We start from the raw sequence: 27,136 nt of genomic DNA, 5'->3' as shown, positions 1-27,136 counted from the left end.
GCAATGGGAAACAAAGACAATATTATAATAAATGGGTTAATGTCTCTGTTAAAGTAGCAGGGTGAAAATTTTCAAACAGATATATTAAATGCTTGTAACTTGGACAATTTCCTCCAGGTGAATATTGATGTCTTTTATGCAACTATATTTGAATAAAACACGTGTGGAATATTAATTTTTTTTTTTGCTTCATCAACTATGTTTTAATTACAGCTTTGAGGTGAAATATCAGAAAATGTGAAGTTTATTATAGTAGTTGATCTGATCTTCTAAATTTGTGCCACATACTCTCAACCATATTGATAATTCGATGGTTATTTTCTGTGGTCATAAAAATGCTTTTTTTTAAAAAAAAATGAACAATTTACTATTGCACCACAGGAATAAAAATTATTTTGCCCATTTTATTTTTTTATTAAATATTCAGAGTGGAATTCTAAGCAGAAGTATGAAGATTAAATTTCAAGTATACTACAAGTAGTAAACAGAATTATTTAGCTCTGTTTTAATAAAAGGATAAATTGTTCTTCTAAACAGTCTAATTGTGTCAAGTAACAGATAATACAAAATGATTTGAATTTTTTTCAATACATTATATTTAATTCAGTGTTTTAAACCACCATCCGACTAGATTCATGCAACTTCAAAATCCATTTTAAAATGTTTAGAATATTTATTTTCTGCTATAATACTTTTCCTGCTGTTGAATCAGGCATTAGGGCTACCTCTATTGTGACAGCAAGCAGCACCCAAGGTCAAAGTTGATCAGAAATAATGACATTTTCTTTAAAGTTTCAGTGAACAATCCAAGAGGACAAAAAAAAGGAAAATGTCAGATAAATCCAGTGTTTTCTCCATTCTATACACCAGAGATAATCTCAGTTTTAGATAAACATAAATATTGGAACCGAGTTCTTCTACTCCGCGCAGCCAACTGGCAGCCAAAAAAGTTAAAAGGAATGCATTTTGGATTAAAAAAAACTAGTTTTCAGCAGTACAAAGGTCCATTAGAACCATAAAGTTTATGCCAAAATCTGCTAGTGCATGCCACAACATGTTAAATGTTTCATATGGTTATTTATTACTGCTCCTCACTGGTTCTACTGGTTAAGTGTGCAAATATTTAAAACAATCTTGGAGTAATGCAGTTTCTAACAACTAACGAGTCAATTTTTCACATCTGTAGAGAATGAAGATATCTTTCAAAGTGCTGAGAGTTGATCTATTTTAGTAGTCAACTTAACAATGAGTAGCTGGTTGTAATTTATTGTATCAACTGTATGTTATTTTGCTGGTATAAATCTGTTAATTGTGAATATTGTTATATGGTAGCCAAGCAAGACAGAATACCTGTGTGGGTTCTCTGATGCGCTTTCAAGTGGGAACTCTTCGTGTAAACTTTAGCACAGCCTGCAAAACAAAACATGAATATGACACCATTTTAAATTGATTTTGATCATTTCAGCTTCCTTCCTAAATGCTGAAAAAAAATTACATTTTCTAATTTCTGAGTTGGAATAAAGTGGTGAGAATGAGATTTTTGAGTTGCTCAAAACAGTCACTTCAAAGACCTAACACTCCAGATTCAAATCTGTGGTACTAGTTCTGAAGATCTGCATGGACCAGTACTTGTTACTTTAATCAAGCAACATTTCTTTAGATGCTTCCTATTGAAGTTCTATTTGCTTGCAGATTTAATTTTTTTCTCCAAAAATAGTCATGGAGCAACACCATAACATCGATAAATAATTCCAAATACTCTGACATTTGATCTTTATAAATTGATAAACACCCAAATGTTCCAGTGTGGAGAAATGGACATAAGAGGGCAGATCAGATTGGCAGTTAAAATGTCACAAATGTACTTCTGGTCAAAATACACCTGTTACAACAAATTACATGTGATATTAACAAATTGCTTGAGAACTAAAACTTTTCCACTCGTCTAACTTCCTTGCACAAAACGCATGCCTTTTGCAGGAAGTGCAGAAGGTGAACCTCTGCCAGGACTTAGCATGGGGAATTTAGTACAAGGTCTGTTGAAGCCATTTTTTTTTTGGAATAAAAACACACCAAAATGCTGGAGGAACTCCATAAAAAGCAAAGATATATCGCCGACATTTCAGGCCTGAGGCCTTCTTCAGGGAATGAGCAGAATGAACCAGAAGCAGAAATCTCAGAGTTTCTCAGCTCTCTGCCAAAATCACAAAGAAAAAATTCATCTCAGATTTTTATACATTTCTCTCCTCTAAATATTGTAACATCTGTGAGGAACTTAACCCTCAAAATGCCATGAAACAATTGGAAACTGGCATAGTTAACTTTTTGTAACAATTAACATTATTGCAATGTGTTAGCCCTTGGTTTTATTGCAGAAGAACATAGCAATGCAATTGTCTATAAAAATAGATGGAAGATCAAGTTTATGACTTTGATATTGTGACTCTGTAATGGGATTAAGAAAGATTCAGCGAATGGGGTGAAAATTTGGCACATGAAGTTTAATGTGTGGAAGTGCAAGGTTATGGCTTCACTACGTAAGATCAAAAGGTAGATTAAAGGAGAAAGTCTGCAAATAAGTGAACTATGGAGGGATCTGGCTGTTCCTATGTGTGAAATCACAAAATGTCAGCAGGCAGGTGCAACATGCTGTTAAAAGAGCAAATAATACATTGATCTTTTTATTTTAAATGAACATTTTATGTAAGAAAATTTTTAAAAAACACATTCATATATACATAATAAAACTAAAACAAGTACAAATGTGGGGAAATTGATATGTAAAAGTGGTATAAACAGTTTATTTCGGAGATGTTAAAATTTCTTCAAAAAGCAGAATTCATAGATGAAGATTAAGATGGGAGGTTAATTTAAATAGACGAATAGATGAAAATGACTGGATGCAATTATGTTAGGAAAATATGATGCAAGTTATTAGTGTAGCTATAGACAGGTTCAATATAATTTTCTACATCAATTATATTTAACTCCTCAAAAATTAAAAATTTGAACCCAGCATTATCAGATTCATGTTTTAGATGTGATCAGAAGTTTGTTCATTTTTCCATTCTACTTGGGAGTGTTCCAGAGTAAAACCTTTTTGGTTAGAGGTTAAAAAAATTTTTTTTTGGAGAAAATATGAAGGGTTACCGATGCTATTTTTATTGGAAAAATATTAAAATGGTTAGTCCTAAATTAAAACTAACTATATATCAACTTGAATTTTTACAATTAGCTTTAGCTGTTTCTAGGAAGTGCATAGCCATTACTTAGAAATCAGATACAGATTTAGGGATGGAGAGATGGCATGCTGAATTGCGTTCTTGTAATCCACTTGAGAAAATAACAATCTATGTAATAAATATAATTTTTTCTTGAAAATATGGAGCCCATATTTATAGTATGAGGGACTCTCTAAAGTGTGAGGGACTCTCCAAAAGTCCATCCTGCTGGTAACCCTCTGTCCACTACATTATTGCTGGAATTGAGAATTACATTGGTCTTGCCAAAGGGTTGGAGTTTAAAAATAGGCAAGAATTGTTACAGCTGTATCGTTGAAGATACACCTGGAAAAACTCCACACAGCTTTGGTCCCCTTGCCCAAGTGGTATTGGAAGCAGCCAAAAGAGATTCAGCAAACTAATTCCTGCATAAAGATTGTCCTTCCATGAGATACTAAACAGGGTGGGTCTATATTCTTCGAAGAATGAAGGGTGATCTTTCTGAAACATGCAATATCCTAACAGGAAAGGTATCAAGAGGCTTTTGTTGTGGGGAATCTCCAGTAAGCGGACATTCTTCTGGCTATCCCATAGGATGATGATGGTTCCTTTCAGTCAATTTGTGGGTTTTGATAGGAGGATACCCCACTCCTCAGAAATGAACAGCGTGTGTGTGAATGGATTTTAGGTGAGGAAGAAGTTGCACAGGTCCAGATCCACCCTCCTGACATCCCCTCCCTGATCCAGTGGCATGGTGAAGTCCAAGACGGCTGGGGAAAGATCTGCTGCAGTGAATGGCCAGACCAAGCTTTGAAGCAAGGGATGGCCTTTCTGTGCTTCGTGGCATGTGTTTGCTAGATGGTCGTTGACCCTATGAGAGGGTTTGTCTGCCCTTTGGCCAGTCTTGTTTATCATCCTGTAGAGTGTCTATCCACCCTCCACACCAGGCAAGCCTGGTGGGGGAAGCCGGTTTAGTCACTGACCATGCCACAGGTAGTACTGGGTTACATGTTACCAGTAACATTCCGATGAGTGACCTGACATAGTTTCAAGATAAAAGATTAGTTATTCAAAACCAAATTGTGTTGAAAATTCTTCTCAGAAGGTGATGAATTTCTGGAACTTTTTGTGCCAGACTATTGTGGAGGCTGGTTCATTAATATTTAAAGTGGAGGTAGATAGGTTTTTGAAAGATCAGAGTATTGATAGTAGGGCGTTGACTCGGGGACACAAGGGAAGGTGAACCTCCGCCAGGCTGGGCTAGATCAGCCATGATCATATTGAATGATGTAACAGGCTTTAGGGCTTACTCTGCTCCACTTTTCTTGGTTTCTTTTGCATACAGAACTTGTGCATGAAAAATGAGAGAAACTAACTATTTGAGAAGGGTTCATTTAAATTGTTTCAAAGGAGAATTGCTGGCCAATATGGAGTGATAAGCAGGCTGGTGCTCTGGTCACTTACAAAATCATAACCATCACCATAAAGCTTGCCTTATGTTGACATGACTAAAGCTCTTAACAATGCAAGGTCAACACATACAAGACAACTAAGAGGACTGAATAGTTACATGACTTCAGCTTAATGGTTACTAAAACTGATTTGTATGTTTACATGTCGCTAGAAAAGAAATAAACAAATCCTAACATGTTCCTAACCTTATGATCCTCCTCTGAACAGTATAATTAACAACTGGTTTTGAGCTCACTGCATTCTGTTCTTCAATAGAACATCGATCAACTAACAATGGGAAAGAATGAATGGTGGGAAGACGTGCGAGTGTATCGCGGATAGATTCTCACATTTATCCCCAAAACACTCACACTTTTTTCCCCCAATCTGATCATTTTGTCAAAATGGATAGATCAACATTAGCAAAAGGAGAGAGGTGTGAGCAGTAACCAAATACAGGGGGGGGTGGGGGGGGGGGGGGAAAAAAATCGCAACATGTCTCTATAAATCCACAGTGCAACTTCACGTATTTAGTTTATAAAATGGTATTTTGGATGCTCAGGAAAATAAAATGTTAATTTATGTTTGAAGCATTGATTTTGTTTAGTGCTTTTGATTGCATTTTATTGCTACTTTCATAGTTAATTCACCCTAAACCTAAAATGGATCTCCAAATAAATTTTATATTTGTAATATAGATGAGATTATGGCAGAGAAATTTGGACAAGAGTCCTTAACAGAAGTTGGTTTTTAAAGTAACTGTTCATTTTGCTCTACTTGCCACAAATAGCCAGCAGTAGCAAATATATGAAGAGGAAACAGAAACTAAATACAAAAATGCACAAGTTTAGACTAGGTCCTGGCAACTCGGGCTGATGCAAATGACAAATCTGAGAGATCCAAAAATAAGCTTGTAGAAAAAACTCACAAGCGATATCAAAATAAACACAATGACTTTACAATTATTACGGACAAGAAGAGCAACTCCTTGAAAACAGGCATGACACAACTTCTAAAAGTTTCTAAAAATTGAATCTCATGGAATAAAAAGTAAATTATTAATCAATGTGGAAATTGAGAGGCAGGGGTAAAGAGGATAAGAGCAGGTTATCTAACTTTCAGAATGTGACTGATGATGATCAACACGACCAGTTATGGGGCCTCAGCGATTTATTATATTTACTAATGATTTATGGGATGGAAACTGAATGACCAGTTACACTGATAGGCAAAGTTAAACTGGTACCAAAAATAACTATTAATAGAAAGGGTATACTAAAGGCAACTGGAATGTAATATAGGCAAATGTGATGCAATGCTATAGTTATGTAAACCTCAGTTCAGGTCACATCAAGAGACCTACTTGCTGTTTCTGGGCACTGCAATTTAGGAAGGATGTACAAAATTTTCCACTGAGTGCAAAATAGGTACATTAGAATAGTATCTGGATACTAAAGTTTAAATTACAAGGAGATCTTAGAAGAATTAAGGTTGTATTTCTTGGAATTCAAATTTTTATAAAATTTAGACATGGACATGCAGTCCATGAAACAGGCCCTTGCCACAAGCCTGAGCTGCCCAATTACACCCAATTGACCTACAACCCTGATACGTTTTGAACAGTGGGGGAAAACTGGCGTGCCAAGAGGAAATGGGGAGAACATACAAACTTCTTACAGACAGCGCCAGGTTCGAACCGAGGATGCTGATTCTGCAAATGCATTGTACTAACTGGTTAACTAAACTGAATGAATCAACTAAACTGAATGAATTAACTAAATCAACTAAATAACTAATCAACTAAACTAACTAATCAACTAAATCAACTAAACTAACTAATCAACTAAATCAACTAAACTGAATGAATTAACTAAATCAACTAAACGAACTAATCAACTAAACTAACTAATCAACTAAACTAACTAATCAACTAAACTAACTAATCAACTAAACTGAATAAATCAACTAAATCAACTAAACTGAATGAATTTTGAACTATGAATGCAAACTGACAAGATAGCTGGTGAAAGGCTATTGCTTGTTAAGAGGTCTGATACCAAGGGAGGAATTCTAAAACTTACAGCCAGAATTTTCAAGAAATTAGGAAGCATCTTATAGAAAAATAAATGTTAGGGATATAGGGTTAAAAACAAGTCATAATCTCGTTAAATGGCAGAACAGGTTCAAATGGTGCAATGATCTATTCCTGTTCATGAAAATAGTCTCCAAATTCTATTGATGTGTTACTGTTGGAAGAACGGCCTCTTGGGCAAGATGCAGAAGACTACATCTCAGCTTGAATCAATCCCTTCAATCAAGCAGGAAGTGGAGAAAACAAATGAGATTAAAATCATAATATCCATACTCCTATACTGTATAATATATAGCAAAAGAAGCTGTAACATTGATAAGCACCTGGGAAATCACAGTGATGGATCCGCCGCTTCTCCAACTCAGGGTTGTTACGTCGACTATATTTTGTTGGCTGGAAGCTCGGTTGGCAGGGCGATAAAGTGGTCGGAAGATTATGAATCTGTGAGTGATGGACGATCTTTGATGCCACTGATGCAGCATACGATGGAGGTGGTGAGAGGGTATTGATAAGATCAGGCTGGTTTTCTGGGCTGCCGGGTTGGGAGTTTGGTGGTGAAGGTGGCAAGTAAGAAGTCTGCTGTTGATAAAATTGGCCTGGCACAATGTAGCCATTTGGTGTGGATACAACAGGTTGAAAGTGTTTAATTGAAGATTGGGAACATAGATTGTTTTGTCTACACATGCCTGTTGACATGGTAACACCGTTACGACTGTGAATAACTGTCGTGTTGCCAAGTGACTGTGTGGAGCTCAAAGGCATATTATTAACTTCTGTGTTCATTGGCATTTGGTACATCTGGGGTTGATGTGAACTGGCAGGGAGCTGTAGTTCTGGGGAAGGGGCTTCTTGTTTGATGAAGATATTATTCACAGGAACAGACTGTGGCACACTGAACACACTGGTGAATTCAGGCAGGGCATTTGTCGTGGTAGATGTGCACGATTGGGTAAAGTTAGTGACCTGCTCGGTCTTTACTTGTGGGAGGGCTGGTTTTGCAGATCTGTAAAGGCCTGTTCTCAGGTGTGTGATGTCAGGCAGAATCAGGTTGATATTTAAGCTGTATGGTGATGTAATCTGCTCCTCAAAAAACTCATCTACTACTGAGGCACTCTCCCTTCGGTACTTCTTCTGGTCCAGAATTGTTGGAGCTGGTGGTATTAGTGGGGCCAGGTACTTGTCCATTTCCGATTTTACCTTTAAAAAAAATGAATACAGGTATTTGTTTTGAGCGCATTGACAAACAGGAGAGGACAGTGTGGTAAACCTTCTTATTCTATGGTGCTATTGCTCAAATTAATTTTTTTTAAATTTAATATGAAACAACTCCCAATGCTGATTTAAAAAAAAATGTTAAAATCCACCCCAAAAGTGAAATCATTAATTATTCCTATTGATTACATTTTAGAACAGTACATACTACTGGGACTTTCCTGTAAGAGAAATTGGTCATTACTTGCTTACAAATTACATTATCCAACACAACAGAGGGGCTCAGTCGGTAAAATAGAAACTTACCTAATTATTAAAATATCGATCTTTAAAAAGTGATCTGTCAATCCTGTTTTTTTTTTTTTATTTTTAATGAAAATTCCTCTTCCAGATGCTAAAGACTTTTTTCCTGAACCAGTGTGAATTATTGTCTGGCATCCCAGAGCTTGCCACCAATCCTTCACTAACACTGCTATAGGTAGTCCGACAAATCTTGCATTTTATTCTGTTAACTCTCTTTTCTTGGTGTTCCAATATCATAATTACAGTAAGAGGTCTTCTGAGGGCATGGAATTTGTAGCACAATTATCACTTTTGTGAAGGAAAACTACAATTGTTTATTTTTCAATGTCAGAACTTTCAGGCAATACAACAGTAAACCTTGTGTTCTCAGCTGAGATTTGCAGAAGAAATATAGTGTGAGGAGACATGGTTGACTAGTATGCTGGTACATGATATCATGAAAACAATTGAATACTTGCATTCTCATAATTAGATGATTGTCTATTTAACCAAACCTTCATTAAACAATTACGGTTGCCTTTAACTTCAGCAGCCAAAATATGCTGCTTGGGGTTCTTACTCAAGTCAAGATTGTGATTTTAATAAGGGAAATATTAGATATTCTTCCAACAAGACCTACCTCATTTTTAAAAATGATTGGCAGGCTTGGTTTGACAGGAATGCTTTATTTTAATAGCTTCTGTACATCGGGAGTGATTCAAAAACGTTACATCTCTTGGATCTCATTCATTTTTACCAGGCTTAACTATCAACTTAATGAAAGGGAGTTTAAGGTCATTTGGTGGTCGTACCAGGAGCCCACAGTTACTGTGCCATACCACAAATACTTCTATAAATAATGAACCTGCTCTGTTGAATAAAAACAATTGAGCAAGTAATATGTTTTCCAATAAGCTGTGACAACGTCTCTTAACACTGAAAAAACACTCCATAAGCTTTTATTCTTTTAAACCAGGGAAGGTAATAGTTACTCCTTTTTATGTAATATTTTATGCATACACTCCATTTTCTGGAACACAATAAAATTGCTAAAGAAATCAGCCAATTAATCACTAGCTCTTGTTATGACAATTGTTAATATGGACTGGTGTGCAGATTTCATATATTTTTTGAAATGTGTGATATACACTCATAATTTCTTGAAATAAACTTGATGGTGCTCTTACAGATGAATCTGAGTGATAGCCATGGTCTCTGCAAAAGCTCGACAGAGACAAACAACACTGTACTGAGAGGGAGCCACACGGTCAGAGGTGACATTAAGATTGGGACCCAAATATTTTGATCCTAATCTTGTATCACAAACTTCAATATAAAAATGCAAACAAATATTTTTAATTACTTAAATCTAAATGTTTATTAATTATCCCAAACACACTAAAAAGATTTGTTTTTTCAGGCCAGAGAGGCTATTTAACAATAACTAAGACTTTTAAACCACATTCAGCATCTTACTATTTAATGGGTTTTGCAATAATTTAACATAATATTAATTCTGAGCTAAGTGCATCTATTGAGACTTCAACAGGGACCCTGTAGAGAAACACATTATCGCCCACAGAATTTTCTGGTTTTCTTGTTTGAATTGCACTATCAATTGGAATTGATGATTGGCACTGAACAGCGATAATTGTCAGGGTTTTCAAGTTTGGCAGGCCATGATGCAAGCATTGTGAACACAATATTCAAGCCAACCCAGAATGTAAATATTGAGCTTTTATTCTGATTCATCAGTGCTAAACGAAGCAGGACTTCCACCCTGCACATTCTAACTTGATAGCTGTGAACCATAGATCCTTTAAGAAAGTTGTCTCGCATTCATTGTCAAGCCTGTTTTTATTATGTGAAGTATTTTAGGTCAGATCTTAACATAAGAAACTGGACCATTATCCTTACTTATTATTGACCATCTTGTAGCCCTCTTTATATTTTAGACCAGATCGTATGTCTCCTTATTACGAATTGGATTATTTAGCAAAATTGTCATCTCCGATCAATTCACCATAAACAGAGTTTCTATACGTAGAAAAAAAATGAGCTGAACTCCATAAATATTGTAATGCATTTAGTAAAAATAAATGACCCAGTGAATGATAACTGATATTCTTCTCAACTCTTACAACATAATAACAGAATAGCATCACAAAATGTGTTTCATATTTATTGGACCCAGTAGTTCACACAAGATTTAAACTATTAAGTATGTATTCCTTTGAAAATACCATTTGGTACTAGTGGATTTTCTTTGATTCTGAAGATGGGGAGATTTTTTTTTTAATTTAGACATTCAGCAAAGTAACAGGCCCTTTTGGCCCATGAGAATATGCCACCCAATTACACCAATTGACCTACAACCCCTGGTATATTTTGAAGGGTGCGAGGAAACTGGAGCATCCGGAGGAAACCCTTGCGGACACAGGAAGAATGTACGAACTCCTTTCAGGCAGCATGGGATTCAAAACCTTGTCCCGATCACTGGTGCTGTAACAGTGCTGCCCCCAGTTAATCAAATAACTTAATTGACTTTAATCTACTCACTGAGAAAGAAATAAATGGAGGAGCTATACAATATCTGTGAATTCCAGTCTATTGTTCTCTTAGATCAAGAACAATCAGTAGACAGTTGGATTTTACAGAAGTTAACAAACACCAAGCACTTTACCAAAACTATTAAGTACACAATGACACAGCTCAACAGCCAGACATCTGTTCATGAAGTTGGGTCCTATTGGCATGTAATGGAAAATAACTCAGGAACTGCAGAGATATGCACCTAGTCAACAAATCTTTATCACAATTAACAAACACATTTCTCATCTCAAAGTCCACTTCCTTTTAATGAAGGTAAATGACAACAATCCAATAATGTTATTAGATTATTTAATTCTTGAGTGGAGTTATATCAATTATATTTTTTGAAATTATATTTTAAAACATTCAAAAAGTCAATTGAGTATTGCTATAAAACCTTTTGTAATGACGCAGATTAACATGTTGGTTGAATCCCCCTTATCATTTCTAATCTCTTTTGATTCAGTTGCATTTTTCCATATGCTTATTATTTTATATTTGAGCTGAACATAATAGTTGCGGGACCATGAGGTCATAGTGGAAGGAATTTTGTCATATCATTTTGATAAATTGAGCTGGATGTTTGCAACGTGAACACTTTCTAAATGTATCTGATCATTACTTAAATAAAACAAAAGACTGGAACTTACTGGACTTGGAGATGAAGTAGTTGTTTGCAGCAGTTGCAATAAATGTGATTTCAATAAACCTGATGATTTAATGGTGTCTTCTCCTAGAAATATATTGGCCTAGAAAGAAAAAAAAAAGGAATGCTTAAAGATTTTTTAAATTTTCTGAGCAATCAAATGTTTTGGAGGTTTTATTACAAACATTCAGGATTAATCTCTTACACCTCTCGTTGACCTCTCAGTACCCCATGCTAAGCACTTGTAGGTCCAAGCCCACTGCAGCAAGCTGAGTGAAGGCATTTCACACTTGAAAGCTAGAAAATTTCCATGACAGAATCATATATAGTTACTGCACAGAGTGAAACAATTTATCCAAATTGACTTTGCAAGATTTTTGTTAAACAATGCAAAACTATCCCAAGGTTTTTCTGTCTACAATTGTATTTCATTCTATTTTCCCAAATTTTCTTTGAAGTATTTCATTGTTTGAGCATTAGCTATGCATAACCCATTCAATCAAAAGCCTTCATTTTTAAAAAATTCTATAAAAATCCAATTTTATATGGCTCAATAACAGTTGTTCTTGTTTGATTTTGGAACTTGTGATTTCTTCCCCATAATGCATGATTTTTAGAGTGTGATTTATATAGAAAGGTTTCTTTATTGCAAGAGTTTAAAATCTATTTTGCAGGTAGGTGGAATAAAAATGCAATGTATTATAATAAGACTAGACAACTGAAGCTGTTGTCTTGAATAATGGTAATTCATTCTCAATAGCAACACTCTTGGAACCAATTTGAGTTAGTAATCAAGGAGGTTGGAGTTGTTGACATGGGAAGAGGAAAGGCATCATTAATTTGCACTCTGCTGTCTGGCTATCTTTCTCAGTAAAGACAAGTGGTCATTAATGTGAATGGTGAATGAGTTTGACTACCTCAGATTTCAGATCTATTGTCAGAGTACATATATGGCATTACATGCAACCCTAAGATTCTTCTTCTTGCTGGATGAAGAATTTACCTCCAAGCCAAAGCTTCATTCATTTGGACACTATGTCATGGAAAGAAGTCAAGTGAGCATGCTGAGTTTTAAATTATTTGCTTACAGCAGTGATCAATACCTTGATTGCATGACATTATTCAATATTTTTTGGGGAAATGCTGGCTTATTTTCTTGGCTTGACAATAGCTTTTTGTTGCATCAATGGCAGTATTTCATTTGTGAGAATGAAGAGCCGCAATTCTTTCCACCATTAGTTCATCTAAAGATAGCATTATATGAAGGTAGGACTATAGATGTGGTCTATATGGATTTTAATAAGACATTTGACAAGGTCCCCCATGAGCAACTTGTTCAGAAAGCTATGAGGCATGGGATCTACACTTGGCTGTGTGGATTTTGAAAAACTGGCTTGCATGTGGAAAGCAGAATGTAGTAGTGGAAGGAAAGTATTCTACCTGGAGGTCAATGGCTAGTATAGCTCCACAAGGATCTGTTCTGGGACCCCTGCTCTTCATAATTTTTATAAATGACCAAGATAAAGAGGTGAAAGGATGGGTCAGTAAGTTTGCCGATGATACTAAGGTTGGAGGAGTTGTGGATGGTGATGAAAGTTGCCCTAGGTTCCAAAAGGAGATAGACAGGATGCAGATTTGTGCAGAAAAGTGGCAGATGGCGTTCAATCAGGATAAGTGTGCAGAGATGCATTTTGGGAGGACAAACCAGAAGGTTGAGCACTGGATTAATGGTTACTTAAGAGTGTGCATGAACAAAAAGACTTTGGGGTCCAAATTCATTCATCTCTCAAGGTCACAGTGCAGGTTGATGGGATGCTGGGCCTCATAAGTTGTGGGGGGGGGGTTTGAATTCAAGAGTCAAGAGGTGATGTTTCAACTCTATAAATTTCTGGTGAGACCACACTTAGAGAATTGTGTTCAGTTCTGGTCACCTCATCAGAGAAAGGATGTGGAAGCTATAGAGGAGATTTGCCAGGATATTGCCTGGATTGAAACATAACTCTTATGAAGCAAGGTTAGCAGAGTTAGGACTTTTCTCTTTGGAGCATAGAAGAATGAAAGGAGACTTAGAGGTCTACAAGATTATGGGAGACATAGATAGGTGTGGTGCACTGAGGTAGCAGCGAGCAAGCACAAAACTCAAGAGACTGTACAACAGACTTTATTCACATAAAAGTCTGAACACCAGTTCATGCTTTGGTGGCTCCCATGTGACTGGTTCAGGAGGGGCCGGCTCAGGTCTATATTCGGGTCAGCTGATTGACAGCTGGCCAGGTGGAGTCAGCCCTTAGGTGGTCTTCCTGCAGGTATAGAGATCACCCCCTGCAGTAGGCTGGTGGTCGTATCACCACAATAGGGTGGACAGGCAGTTCCTTTTCCCAGGGCAGGAATACCAAACAACAGAGGTCATAAGCACAAAGTGAAGAGATGGAAATTTAGGGGAAACTATATACAAAAATGAAAAATGATGGATGATCAGAAATTTCCTCAAATTAATTAATTTTTGGGCCAAATACCATGCATTGTGGTTGATGCTACTCCCTACATTTTTCTTCAAGCAGTAACAATCACATGTCCACTTCTTTCCAGAGAGATTTTTGTCCAAAGTTCCTCTCCATTAAATGTTAAAACTTTAGCGGACATATGGCCTTTTAGGCTTCTTTTCCATCCTGGCTGGAGTAGATGATTTAGCTCAGGATAAAGTCAAGAACACTCTTGCCAATGTAGAGTCATAAAGTTGTGGAGCTCTTTGAATTATTTCCTTCCATTGGAAGTGGACTCTGGAGGATCCTTCTCAAATTTCACAGTTGTCAGAATTATGGGTTCACCTTACTTGTGCGCCGTGATGCTAAGCATGCCATGATCTTAACTATCGAGCCCAGAAAAGTCCCAATCACTGTGCAGGTTGATGTCAAGCAAAGCTGCATTATTTGCACAGCAACTTTCTCAATGTTAATCACAGTTGTGCCGCATCTTACTTCTAATACATTTCCTGCCAGGGTTATAGTAAAATGGGGGAACTGATCAACCTATGGGTCTTCCAGTCCAAAACTTTCAAACTTAAATCACTGATGGACAAATCCCACATACCCACATGTTCATGGGCCCAGTTTCAAGTCATTGCTAATTTGTTCATTAAAGCATACACGACCACAGACCTTGTATTAACTATCCACAAAGATCCTCTTTCAAATTGCTGATGAAGAACACTAACCTGCGACAAGATGACATCCAGAAAATGCAGATAATACTTGACAGGTCAGGTAGCATCAATGAACAGAGGATCAGAATTAACAGAGAAGCAATGACCTATTTTCAGAATATCAACCTGAAATGTTATCTTACTCTTTATAATTAAAAAGACTTTCTGCTTCTAAACTTTCAGGATATCTGCGCCAGTCTATTACTTACCTACCATTTCTGATATTAAATCGCTTCACCAATGGCAGATGCCTGGGGCCTAGGCACTCTACTTAAAGGTGAAAAGAAAGGTAAAGAATACACATGCTTCATATTTGTACAAGCAATGATAATAAGGCACTTCTATGACTTCCTGCCAGAACTAACAGAGCATTCTGTCTGCTTACTTTGCTAAGGGAGGCCAATTCCATATTAAACACTAATGATGGAAAATATAATTTAATCTCGCTTGTATCTAAGATGATTAGGATATTTCTTGCTGTGGTGAATATAGTGCAACTGGACAGAACTCCTCTGCCTAAAAAATTAAATTTACTTTAAAATTTAAAAATTTACTTTAAAAATGATTACTTCTGCCCTTGGGAGTATTCAAAAATCAAACCACAGAGCCTGAAGCCAAAGGGCCTGTTTTTAACCTGTATGTATCTATGTCTCTAATATCTCAGCTTACCCTAATAGGTCCTATAGTTTACATAGGAAAGTTTAAAATTAAAAATAAACAACTTGACTTGTATACAATTGAATTGAAATCTTCAGAGTATACTTCACTCAAATCATATAACTGGATAATTGCAGGGAACCGGAAGTAAGATTTCATACCAGGTTTAACAGCACCTGGAGCTACAAATTCAAAAGATGGAAAATATCTCCACCATCCAAATGCATCAGATGACTTCATCAACTTTGTATCAAGTATAGACAAGCCTTGGGCAGTCTCTCAGCATCCAGATGTTTTGCTTCTATTTTGGTTTTATGGGTGCTGTTATGTCTATTGAACCCAATGTAGGAATTATGGACTCTTGGATAAATAGGGCTGGAAGTGCCCAACAGACATGCAGGTGGGGAATTCATGAAATGGCACAGTCTGTTCTATCACCAATGAAAAGCTTCTACATACATTAAATGCATGGTCATGAGATACTCACAAACATCCTGCAAGCTTCCATTTTGAGCAATCATCAGCCAGAGATTCCCAACAATCAGTGGCGACATTGTATTATTTTTCAAGGAAGTCTTGTACCTATCCTTGAATATTCAACTCTGCCCATCCAGTAACCTCTTCTCATGCAGAGCTTAGAGAAGTGAATATCTTTCAGGAATCTGTAGGTGTGAGTGATATAAGCTACCGAAAGTCCCCAAGACCTCAATTCTGGGAGCATCAGCCAGAGGTGAAGCTAAAACATTTGCTTATTCTTTCTAGTAAATTTGAAGGATTTCGCATTAACTGGGCTTGTGGTGCTTTTCCAGAGACCTCAACTACCTGCTGTAAATAGTTCATATATCAGTAGCTTAGGAGTTTTACGTTAGGTCCAATCTATGTACACCCATTCCCCAAGTCAACTCCTAGGTCATGAGATAGAAGTGCAACTACATTGGTAACTTGTCTCTACAGCATTATATTCAGGGTGATGTCTTTCATAATATAGCTTCTGTGTCGTTAGTCAGTTCCTGATGTCACATGGAGCAAATTGATTTGGCTGAAGATTGGTTATTTTAATGATGAGGATGGATCACTCATTTAGCACTTTTGGATAAAGATCATTGCAAACGATTCAACCTTTTCATTGACTGACTTGGTGGGCTTCACCAGTGTTGAGGATGTAAATGACTATTGAACTTCATTCAATTTAAACTCCAATTTAAGGATGATGTGGCAGGACTGATGAGACATTTGTTCACATCCTTTGGTTATGGGATAGCCCTACTTTGCCTACTGCATCCTTTTTATTATACCTGGTGTTGCCTACAGAATGCCCATTGACATCCTATCGAACCAACATTGCACCCTTGCTTTGATGTTGACAATAAAGACAGATATTTCTTGGTTGTGTTGTTCTACTACTGGAGATGCTCAGTAAATCTCACATGTACCATGTTTTTTGATGCTCTGGAGCATCAAAATTGACAAATGTAGTGCTAGGTTCTTTCAGTTTTATTCTTATTGTGTTTTCATACAATAGTTTGCTGGGCAGTGGGTGATTATGCTTCAATCAAATTACCAGAGCAGATATAGGAAATAAATTTCCTCTATTGATGGCCATTAATGAACCAAACTGATAGATTTATTACCACTAGATCTGAGACAAGTTTCTTTTGTTAAAATTTAAGATTATTCAGTTAATCAAATTTAAAATCCCTGATCTGCCTTGGTAACACTTCTGCACATTTTAAATCTAGGCTCTGGATGAGAAGGCATATCATTTTGTATTGCCATCATGACTACCAGCCCCTCCACATCTCCATCGGGCACACAAAACTCAAAACGGTCAACCAGTTTACCTATCTCGGCTGCACCATTTTATCAGATGCAAGGATCGACAACGAGATAGACAACAGACTCGCCAAGGCAAATAGCGCCTTTGGAAGACGACACAAAAGAGTCTGGAAAAACAACCAACTGAAAAACCTCACAAAGATAAGCGTATACAGAGCCGTTGTCATACCCACACTCCTGTTCGGCTCCGAATCATGGGTCCTCTACCGGCATCACCTACGGCTCCTAGAACGCTTCCACCAGCGTTGTCTCCGCTCCATCCTCAACATCCATTGGAGCGCTTTCATCCCTAACGTCGAAGTACTCGAGATGGCAGAGGCCGACAGCATCGAGTCCACGCTGCTGAAGATCCAGCTGCGCTGGGTGGGTCACGTCTCCAGAATGGAGGACCATCGCCTTCCCAAGATCGTGTTATATGGCGAGCTCTCCACTGGCCATCGTGTCAGAGGTGCACCAAAGAAGAGGTACAAGGATTGCCTAAAGAAATCTCTTGGTGCCTGCCATATTAACCACCGCCAGTGGGCTGATATCGCCTCAAACCGTGCATCTTGGCGCCTCACACTTCGGCAGGCAGCAACCTCCTTTGAAGAAGACCGCAGAGCCCACCTCACTGACAAAAGACAAAGGAGGAAAAACCCAACACCCAACCCCAACTAACAAATTTTCCCCTGCAACCGCTGCAACTGTGTCTGCTTGTCCCGCATCGGACTTGTCAGCCACAAACCAGCCTGCAGCTGACGTGGACATTTACCCCCTCCATAAATCTTCGTCCGCGAAGCCAAGCCAAAGAAAGAATGATAAACCCTATAATCTGCCCATTGGATGCTGCCAAAATGCTTTGTATAAGTTGTCTTATTTGTATTCACCTGGCTCCAAAAATCATCCATGAATTGACTCATATCAAACAGAAAATGGGAAAAATATTAACATTCATATAGTTTTTCAGTAAGTATTGAACAAAATAATTATGGGACTAATTACAAAGCTATTCAAAGCATGAAACCAAAACACAAATATGGTATGATAAGTTGAATATTTTCAAATATGTTATGAGATAGCTAGGCAAAACTTATTTGTAATAATAACATTTGCCATTGCTTAAAACATTGAAACAAACTTTTGGGTCATAACAGTGGCCTTCAATTTGGACCATGTATTTCAGGCTTTGCTATTTGCCCATTAGCTAGACATAGTTGTTCACAACACACGTAAAAATTCTACTAAATGACAACAGAATGAATGCTAACTGAATGGCGAGAATGAAAAATTTTGATTTTAAGCTTTGAATAACTTTGCAATGCTGCCATAATTATATTGTTCAATTCAAAATATAAATGATCAAAGTATGTGTGCCTGAAAAATAGTTACATTGACACAAAGGGTTAACTTGAAAACTTAGTTCAAGCCTATAGTGAAACCTAACACTCTGGTTCATTCCCATTGATCAAATCAAAAACCCCAACAAATGATTTATTTGAATGCTAATAATCACATTTGCATATGCATCACCAAAGATGGACAAGAGGCAACCAGGGATACATTTGGAAGGAACGGAAATTAATTGTTTTGTCCACATTCTACATGTCTCATGGTTTTTCATTTGATTAGATATCTTTCCAGAGAACAGAATAATCATTCTATTATCTGTTGTTCTTTTTCTTTTCATCATTCCAGTGGGTAAATTGAAGAAATTAAAATTAACTAAGACAGTCTATTATGCTTTCAAAGTGTATCTGTGACTTTTCAAAGGCATTCCATTCCCATGTAACTCTGTAGGAATGTTGCCAGAAATGACGCATCATCAATCCACCATCTTCCAGAAACACTAATAATGATTTCAAGCTCGGCTGTGAAGTTTCACCATTCCTTTCATTTTAAAGTTCATTAGTCAAGGGAAGGGTGTGCACGTTTTCTCAAGAAAACTGACATTGAACAGTGAAGGCAGGATAGATACAGTGCTCCAAGACTCAGCTGATCTCTGCAGTAGGGGCAGAGCAAATGGTCTCAGCCATCCTAGGTGAGAGTCAAGCATAATTTATCAATGTGTAGTACCAGGCATCTACAATAAAACATTTTGCCAATTAAATAAGATTCACCAAGTTGAGGCCACCCATAAATTGCAGAAAAATCACCTTGAATATGTCTTGGCAGTCTCCAATCCGACAACATCAATATTGACCTCTAATTTATGTTGACCCCTCTCCTGGACTCTCTCTTTTCCTCATCAATTGGTCTTGCTTCATCTTATCAGAGAGTAATCTTTCAGTCCTCTGCTCTCTCCCCCATTACTTCTCTACTTCTTCTTCCTCATCCCAACCATATCCACCTATTAGACTGTGCTCCTCCCCTTTCATCTCCATCCCCACCCCCCCCACCTTTTTCTAAAATTCCACATTCTGCCTGATCTTTAGCATTTGCGAAGAAAGGGAAAGGTCTGAAACATTGACTGTCTTTTAATTTCTCTGGATGTTTCATGACCTGCTGAGTTTCTCCAGCACTTGCGTGCACTGCAATAATACTTGCGAAGTTTCTATAGGCATTCTTCAAAGTTTTTTGCAAAGGCACTCGGAACCTGGACTGTCTGGCTTGAGCAGAGCTCTGGCATTTTAAATTAGATCTGTGTTGTGAAGTTCTTGTGTGTGTTTGTGACCTACACTTAAAAAAACCCACAATTTATCTCCTTTAAAACATATCTATATACTATTTGAAATATAAAATAATCTGTCACACTGGGGAAAAAAATTCATTGACAAGGATTCTTAATAATAAGTTACTCACTAGGTTGCTTCACAAGGAGATAAAAAGCTATTGAGGGGGTACTATAATGAGTTCTTGTGCCACAAATTTGTTGAGGCTACTTTACAGCTTGTTTATGCACTTTGTACAAGTGCAGGTTGTTTACAGCTTGTTTATGCTGCATCTCACATAAAAACTTCAAATCTTTGTGCTGGTGCATGCAAAAGGTGTGGACCATTTTATTTAACATACTTTATTATATATATTTTTTTAAATTATATGCGCTCAGGACCTAGAGTAAGCCTGCAAATTCTACAAAAGAGGTTTGAGTGAGTTTCAGATTAAATATTTTATGAAATCCTCATGACTTTTGGCTTTTTCATGCCCACTTGAAAAGATGTGTTTGAGGAGCTGATATTTGACTTCCGAACAAACACTTCTCAAGTTCAAAAGGCACTTATAGTTGTAGGAAGACCAGTATGAGTGGACGTAGATGGGATTGCTGCGGTCTATCTGGTTTGAATTGTCCAGGAACATTGATTGATATTACTTGTAAGCTAAGTACAGAATAAAAATACAAACAGATTGTGACAATTGAAAATATTACACCAGAATATAGGGCCAAGATAAAGTGACAGCACTTGGAAAAATATTCCCTGCAAAGACCAAACAACCTCTGGCACAAACTTCCCTTCACTACTATTAAGCTTCAGTTTAAGAATATCTCTGCCCCCAGCAGATAAGACCAGAAAGTAATTTGTAAATAATTTTTCATAGGTCAAACAGAATAGTAAAAATATACTGAAATGTGTTGAAAGCAGAAAATAAGATATCTTATCTATTTTTTTTTTAAATGTAGACATACAGCATGGTAGTAACAGGCCCTTCCGGCCCATGAACCCATGCCACCCAATTACACCTACAATTGATCTACACCCCTGTACATTACATTTTAAAGGTTGATATGTGTTGCTAGCTTTATTTTTAAAATTCCTAATACTTTAAAATATACTTGTAAGGAAATTACAATAAACATACAAAAATAAAGATAGTAACAACAGCTGAATATTCCATTTTAAGCTCAATTATATCTCACATAACTCAGTGTAAGATTTTCAATGGATTTTACTGTGTCTGGCACCTAAAAATCTTAAATAATCATGTTAGTTCATGCTTTTTTACTATAATTGTAATGAAAGGGACTGCAAATAGCACAACCTGTGAGGACACGTTGGATCAATGGCATAAAAATTTCTGCATTCAACTACATTTGCAAAAAAAAACTTGTTGATGCAATTTTCACTGAGTAAAGATTATGACTACTTTTCCCTCACACCTGCTCCCCCAACAATCGTTTCTTCCCCAAAATATGGATTTATCTGGTGGGTTGTTGTAATGGCTTACTTTTCCTGCCTGACCCACACATGTCCAAAATGATAATACATGACAAAGAATTTTAATTAGTTCATGCTGCATATGAACATTTTATAATTGATAGTAATATGTCTAATATTTTAAACCAATCAAGATGGACCGTGTTAATTTCTTTGTTCAATGTTTTAACTTGGCTCTCCTTAACCAAATCTGTAAATAAGGTTGTTGCCTTCAACTTGTGTCAAATTTATTTTCTTTTTGAGCTATATAGAATGAAAGTTCCTTTTGCCCAACTTGTCCAAGTTACCTGAACTGATCCCATTTCCCATGATTGGCCAATGCCCTACTGAAACTTTCCAATCCATAAACCTTTACCAATTGCATTTGACGATGATTGTACCTGACCATACAAATTTGCTCTGGCAGCTCATTCCACATATCCAACACTCTGTGTGTGAACCCACGCTCATGATGATCAGATTTCATCCCGATTACTAATGCCAAATGGAGAGCTGATGTGTATAAATTGTGTGAAACTTAGAATCAGCTCAGCCGTGGTAATTCTACAGTTTGAGTGAAGAGTTTTTATTTAGTATAGTTTAGTAGAGTTTTTATTTAGTATAGTTTTATTCAAAAGTCAGACAACTACCATCATGAAGAGAGGAACCAAACCAAATATAATGATAAAAATAATTAAATTATAGAGAGGTATTTGACATATACAAAACTGACTATTAGAGATAAATTGTAATTTTACAAAAGAAAAAATGTAAAGAGATAACAATTATTTGTAAATTTTACATGTGGAATGTGCATGCATTAAGCCAACTAGGACTGTCACTAAAACATGACAAAGACTTGTTAGTGTCCTACCATATAGTTAGCTTGAATCTGCACTAACAAATTCACTGCCATGAAAGAGCCTTTAAAAACTCTACATTTCAGTCAATTACAGAGAATTTTTATTACATACAGCACATTCAAATAAGCTAAATCATGATTCAGGCCCAGCAAATGTATGATCTATTATAAAAGTGATTCATTGGAAAAGCAGTTATGCATGAACTCAGGCAACACAAGGATCAAATGGATAATGCAATGCAAGTTAGAGTGCCTTTTGAACAAAAACACCACTAGTTTCCAACAAAGCTAATTTGTATTTTCTGCCAACAATTGAATTTTACTTGATAGGAAATGGAGTTAATGAACTAAGAAAAGAAATATAAGCAGGTGTAGCAAAATATACATTTTCCCTCTCAAACCTTGCTCATTAAATGTTATTTTTGACTCTGAAGGATGGTGCATCTTTCTAGTTGACAGTGATTTACTGAGCTCAAGTTTCAATAAATTTAAACCATTTGAATACTCCATTTAAAAAAAAAATCAAGATTAGATGGAGTAAAAAAAATTCATTGATGACAAAGTAAACAAGGAAAATTAATCTACGGAACATCAGATGCTTAGAAAAATGCTCACGATTGCAAGTAAATAATTTAAAGGGTACAGAAAAGAACATTCAATAGAATTCCAGCAATGGAAGGCTCAATGAAAATATTGTAACCAATATCTGGATCCAGGGATTATGAAAATATTGTAACCAATATCTGGATCCAGGGATTATGATGCTGGGGTGGGAAAGCAGAGTTATTCGCATTCAAAATCTTTGAATAAACTATTTAATTCATAAAAGAACTTGTCTGATGTATTAAGGTGTTGGCAGTCTACTTCTATATCATTCAAAAGTCATTCAGGAGCTAAAAGCACAAAATAACATAGAAAGTGTGGGAATTATATTATTTGAAGTTGCATTAATAAATAAACTATAATCAATTTAAAAATATCAATAAAATGCATAAAATTGAGTCATAGTATTAAAATGAAAGCATGTTAAAATTATGTTTTACATTATTCATGTTTTAAAAACTATTATGAAACAATAATGCAAAGATAATGGAAATAGTTCTGAGTTTTGACATTTTAATGAAGCTTGGATTTGACTACATCATACTTTTCCTGCTACTAGAAATACAGCTATTGGAACATATCAGGATTTTCTATCTTGACTTTCTGGTGTCTACGGACTGGTAAAGATTAAAAAAGATTAACAGAGAGGGTTGTATTTGGCATGTGAAGGTGGTGCTTACATTGAAAAACAAATATTCCAAAGCATGTTACAAGACAACATTTAAAAATGTCCTCACCTTAGTGCCCAAGGGCATTTTAATCAGTCTGCACATAATGTAACTGGTCCATAATGTGTTGGAAATACAAGACATCTCCAATCCAAAATAGCCTTATTTTAAATAAATAAAAATGCATATGTGGCATTTTCTGTATTAGAATGTTTTAAGTCAACAGAATATTCAGTTCTAAAAGAAAACACACTCTTGATTTTCAGCAAATATTATAAATTATCGATACTGAATTAAAATTTTACACTCAAATTTTCCAACATAAAAATGCAAAAGCCTTTGTTGGTGCATTTTTATTGGAAAATAATACATTTTATATTTCAACAGTTTTGCTACCACTATGTAGTAACTGCTTGAAAAATAATGCAAATACATTTACTGAGGTTTATTCCTAAATTGTTTCTTTCTGTACTTCCACAACTACAGCCTGATTAACATTAGATGAGTACAACACCTGACCAGAAACACACCAAATAACATCCTTAATAGCACAACTCCCTCTCCTATTATTCAACCTAATGTTATGCCAAATTGAAATAAAAATGTTTGATATTATGAATATATTCAAGGTGACTTCTTTATTTTCATTAATTTACAGAAGTGTTTATGTACAAAATGAATGTGTACATGTGACACATTTAACAGGTGCATGCTTTAAAGTTTATATATTCATGCAAGTGAAGTTTTTTTACATGTAAGCTCAGTATTGTCTTCGTCTTTTAAACTTTGTTCCTAATGTAGGTGTATTAATATTCAAACCAGAGGCCATGGTTTGAGATTGCAGGGGGAAAATTATGAGGGGAAATTTCTTCACGCAAAGGGTGGTTGGGATATGGAATAAACTTCCAGCAGAGGTGGTTGAAGCAAGGAGGTTATTTACAGTTAAGGAAAGACTGGATAATTACATGGAGGGGAGAGGATTGGAGGGGTATGGACCAGGTGCTGGTCAATGGGACGAGGAGGGTGGGGATTTGTTCCGGCATGGGCCAAACTGGCCTGTTCTGTGCTGTATATGGTGATATGTGATATGTGCATGCAGATATAAACATACAAAAATGAAAATGGTACATGTAAAAAAAATACAGTAAATGGATCATATATTCCTGATGCTGCATCAAAAGAAACTTTCTTTCCAAAATAATATTTCAAAGAAATTATCTAAAAATTATTCATTTATCAGGTAACTGCACAATTTAAAAATGCTTCTATTTACATTCCAACCTTTATTGAAATATTACTAAATCTGCATTCTGTACAAATACACAAATAATCTATTTTTGTCCTTGATACAATAAAGAAAAACAAGCATTTATTATAATTTTTACTGAATCTCTTAGGAGGCAACATGTCCAAAATTGATTCTAATGAAACAAAGATCATAAATGATGCTTTTTTTCCCCCTGTTAGCCTTGTTGAAAATAGATCTCAATCTTTGTTCACCCATTAAATATTTAATGAAAAACAAGATCAAATGGAAGATTGACACATATGTCCCTGTTTTTGATTGTAGATGTGGTCACTGCCAATTCATGTTTCCCAAATAATGAATCGTAACAACTGGCTTGATGAATGCAGAGGAATTTAGGTAATGGAGTGCTCTGCTACTTAAAAAAAAATCCTAGTTAAATAAAAATATATCCATTTGTGTTCAGGGGAAATATGCAATTTTAAAATGAGGAAGAGCAAATGCAGCAAGGACATTCTGAATAGAACATGCAAAAACAAGTTCTAACACTGATAAGTGAATATGCAAGTCGACTATAAATCTTGACTGCTTCTTGATAATTTTCCCATACTAAATGTAACACGAGTTATGTTCAGCAACTGTAAAATGGCCAGCGAGGAGATTATTGAACCATTAGATTTACCCAATTCAATTTACCATGTCAACAACAATCTCGCTGTTTCTTTTAAAAGCAACATTTTGCTCAGTATTGGAGATTAAAACCCCAACCTGCTTCAATATCTGAAAAAGTTGTCCAATAATCTTTTCTAAATACTAATCGAGGACCACGAGAGTGGAGGATTTTGAAAGTAAGATTAAAATCACTTTCATTGTCTGAAACCTCGATTCAATGCGAATTATAGGAAATGCTCAACGAACTTCAAGAGTTGATGCAAACTTTTGAAGTCATTAATGCTTCCCACCTGAATGCCTGCAGCATCGAGATAAGAAGTCTAGACACAGAAAGCAGAGACTTAAACTTTCTTTAAACACACATTCCTCAGTTTTTCTTTGTTTCATTTTCCTATTAATTCATCTTTGACCATTTCCTAGGATTGTAGGTAAAGACTTCAAATAACATTTCCAGTGGGATCATATAACCAATTGGAGGCTCAGTTTTAAATGTTAAACGAGTATGAAAATATTATGTGTGTAGACAATATATAGCGGAGTAAGCAAACACGTTCAACAATCTTATGTCTGGGTGACCTACTTTCTCCTACTTCCTCCCTTTGACAGAACATGAACTCAAGTATTAAATCTCGTTCCATTTTTTTTAAAGGGAGAAAATTCAAATAATTCGGGTTGAATAAAGTGAAATACAAGTTGCCACGAGGTTTGCAACAACAACACGGAACAGAGACAATTGTAGAATAATACGAAGGAGGCGAACGCCGCGGATTGGAAACCCCATTTGCAAAACCCTTTTTTGTTCAGTAACCTCCTTTGGTTTTGTTTGGCAGCCAGAACGCTGCCCACCGTCTCAATCAAATGCCCTGGCACCAGCCCATGGGTGGAAAGGCCGCCTGATCGGTGTGCCCCGGAGTCTGACACCTCCCCCTCCCTCCTTCCCGTACCTGGCCCGTTCCGGTGGCGCTGGGGACGAATCCCCTCCCGCCCCACGACCGTGCATAATGCCCAACGTGTTGGAAGGAGACGAAAAGCTCTCGAACCTCTCATTGAAACCCCCCCACCCCAGTTATTGGAGTGTGTCGTGCTCAGTTGTGTACCTGTCCTGAAGTTGGACACTTTTTCTTTAAGAAGAGATGAAGCGGGCTGCTCTGGTCTTACCTGAGCCAAATCATGCTGAGTCTCCAGCATCCTGGCTGGCGGTTTGATATCTTCAAACACCGACTGCTCCTCCGAGGCGCCGTCGGCCATGGCCACGGGTTTGAGTTGAGCAAAAACAGCGCTTTCTTCAGGGTTGGGGACGCTGAGAGCCAGCCCGCTGCTCGACATCACTCCCTTTCAATCGCCTTCTGCACCTTTTCTCTTTTTCCTCGAGGTACGTATTGAATGGACGTTTTTTTAAAAAAAGGATGAATAAAATGCAAATAAAATCAAATGGAATCCAAAGTTCCCCGCAGCAATCCCGCACCAAGCGCCGCTACCCTGGTTCTGATCTCATCTGTCACTCACCTGAGCTATACCTGCGTTCCATGCTGGTGATTGACAGCACAGTTACCAATGGAGGGTCGGGTCGCACTGTCGATCATGTCGGGGGCGGGGCGGGCTCAGCTCAGGTGGGCGGGGTTGCGGTGGGTTGTTTCAAAGGTGCGTTGAGCAATGCCGGTCCTTGCGAAATGAAGAGGATTTGACTTTGGTTTGGTCACGATATCCTTTTCTCATCATCGTAACTCATGCTCTACTATTTCTGCAAATAGTAGATTCATCTGAACATGAATGTAACTGTACTT

At 36.8% G+C, this 27,136-nt stretch overlaps 1 protein-coding gene across 1 annotated transcript in view; it reads right to left on the bottom strand.

Moving 5' to 3' along the window:
• klf5l (Kruppel like factor 5 like) overlaps positions 1-26,826 on the bottom strand; it is a 49,530-nt gene extending 22,704 nt beyond the window's left edge. The window contains exons 1-4 of the mRNA XM_069893251.1: positions 26,511-26,826; positions 11,502-11,600; positions 7,089-7,962; positions 1,351-1,410 (exon numbers count right to left, since the gene is read on the bottom strand). Of these exons, the coding sequence (XP_069749352.1) occupies positions 1,351-1,410; positions 7,089-7,962; positions 11,502-11,600; positions 26,511-26,678 (1,201 nt within the window). The 5' untranslated portion in view covers positions 26,679-26,826. The remainder of the gene's footprint in view (positions 1-1,350; positions 1,411-7,088; positions 7,963-11,501; positions 11,601-26,510) is intronic.
• Between the last annotated feature and the right edge of the window lie 310 nt (positions 26,827-27,136).

Source organism: Narcine bancroftii, chromosome 8 (genome assembly GCF_036971445.1).
Source record: "Narcine bancroftii isolate sNarBan1 chromosome 8, sNarBan1.hap1, whole genome shotgun sequence".
Classification (NCBI taxonomy): Eukaryota; Metazoa; Chordata; class Chondrichthyes; order Torpediniformes; family Narcinidae; genus Narcine; species Narcine bancroftii.
The sequence above is the reverse complement of the archived record's forward strand: the minus strand, read 5'-3'. Positions and strand labels throughout refer to the sequence as shown.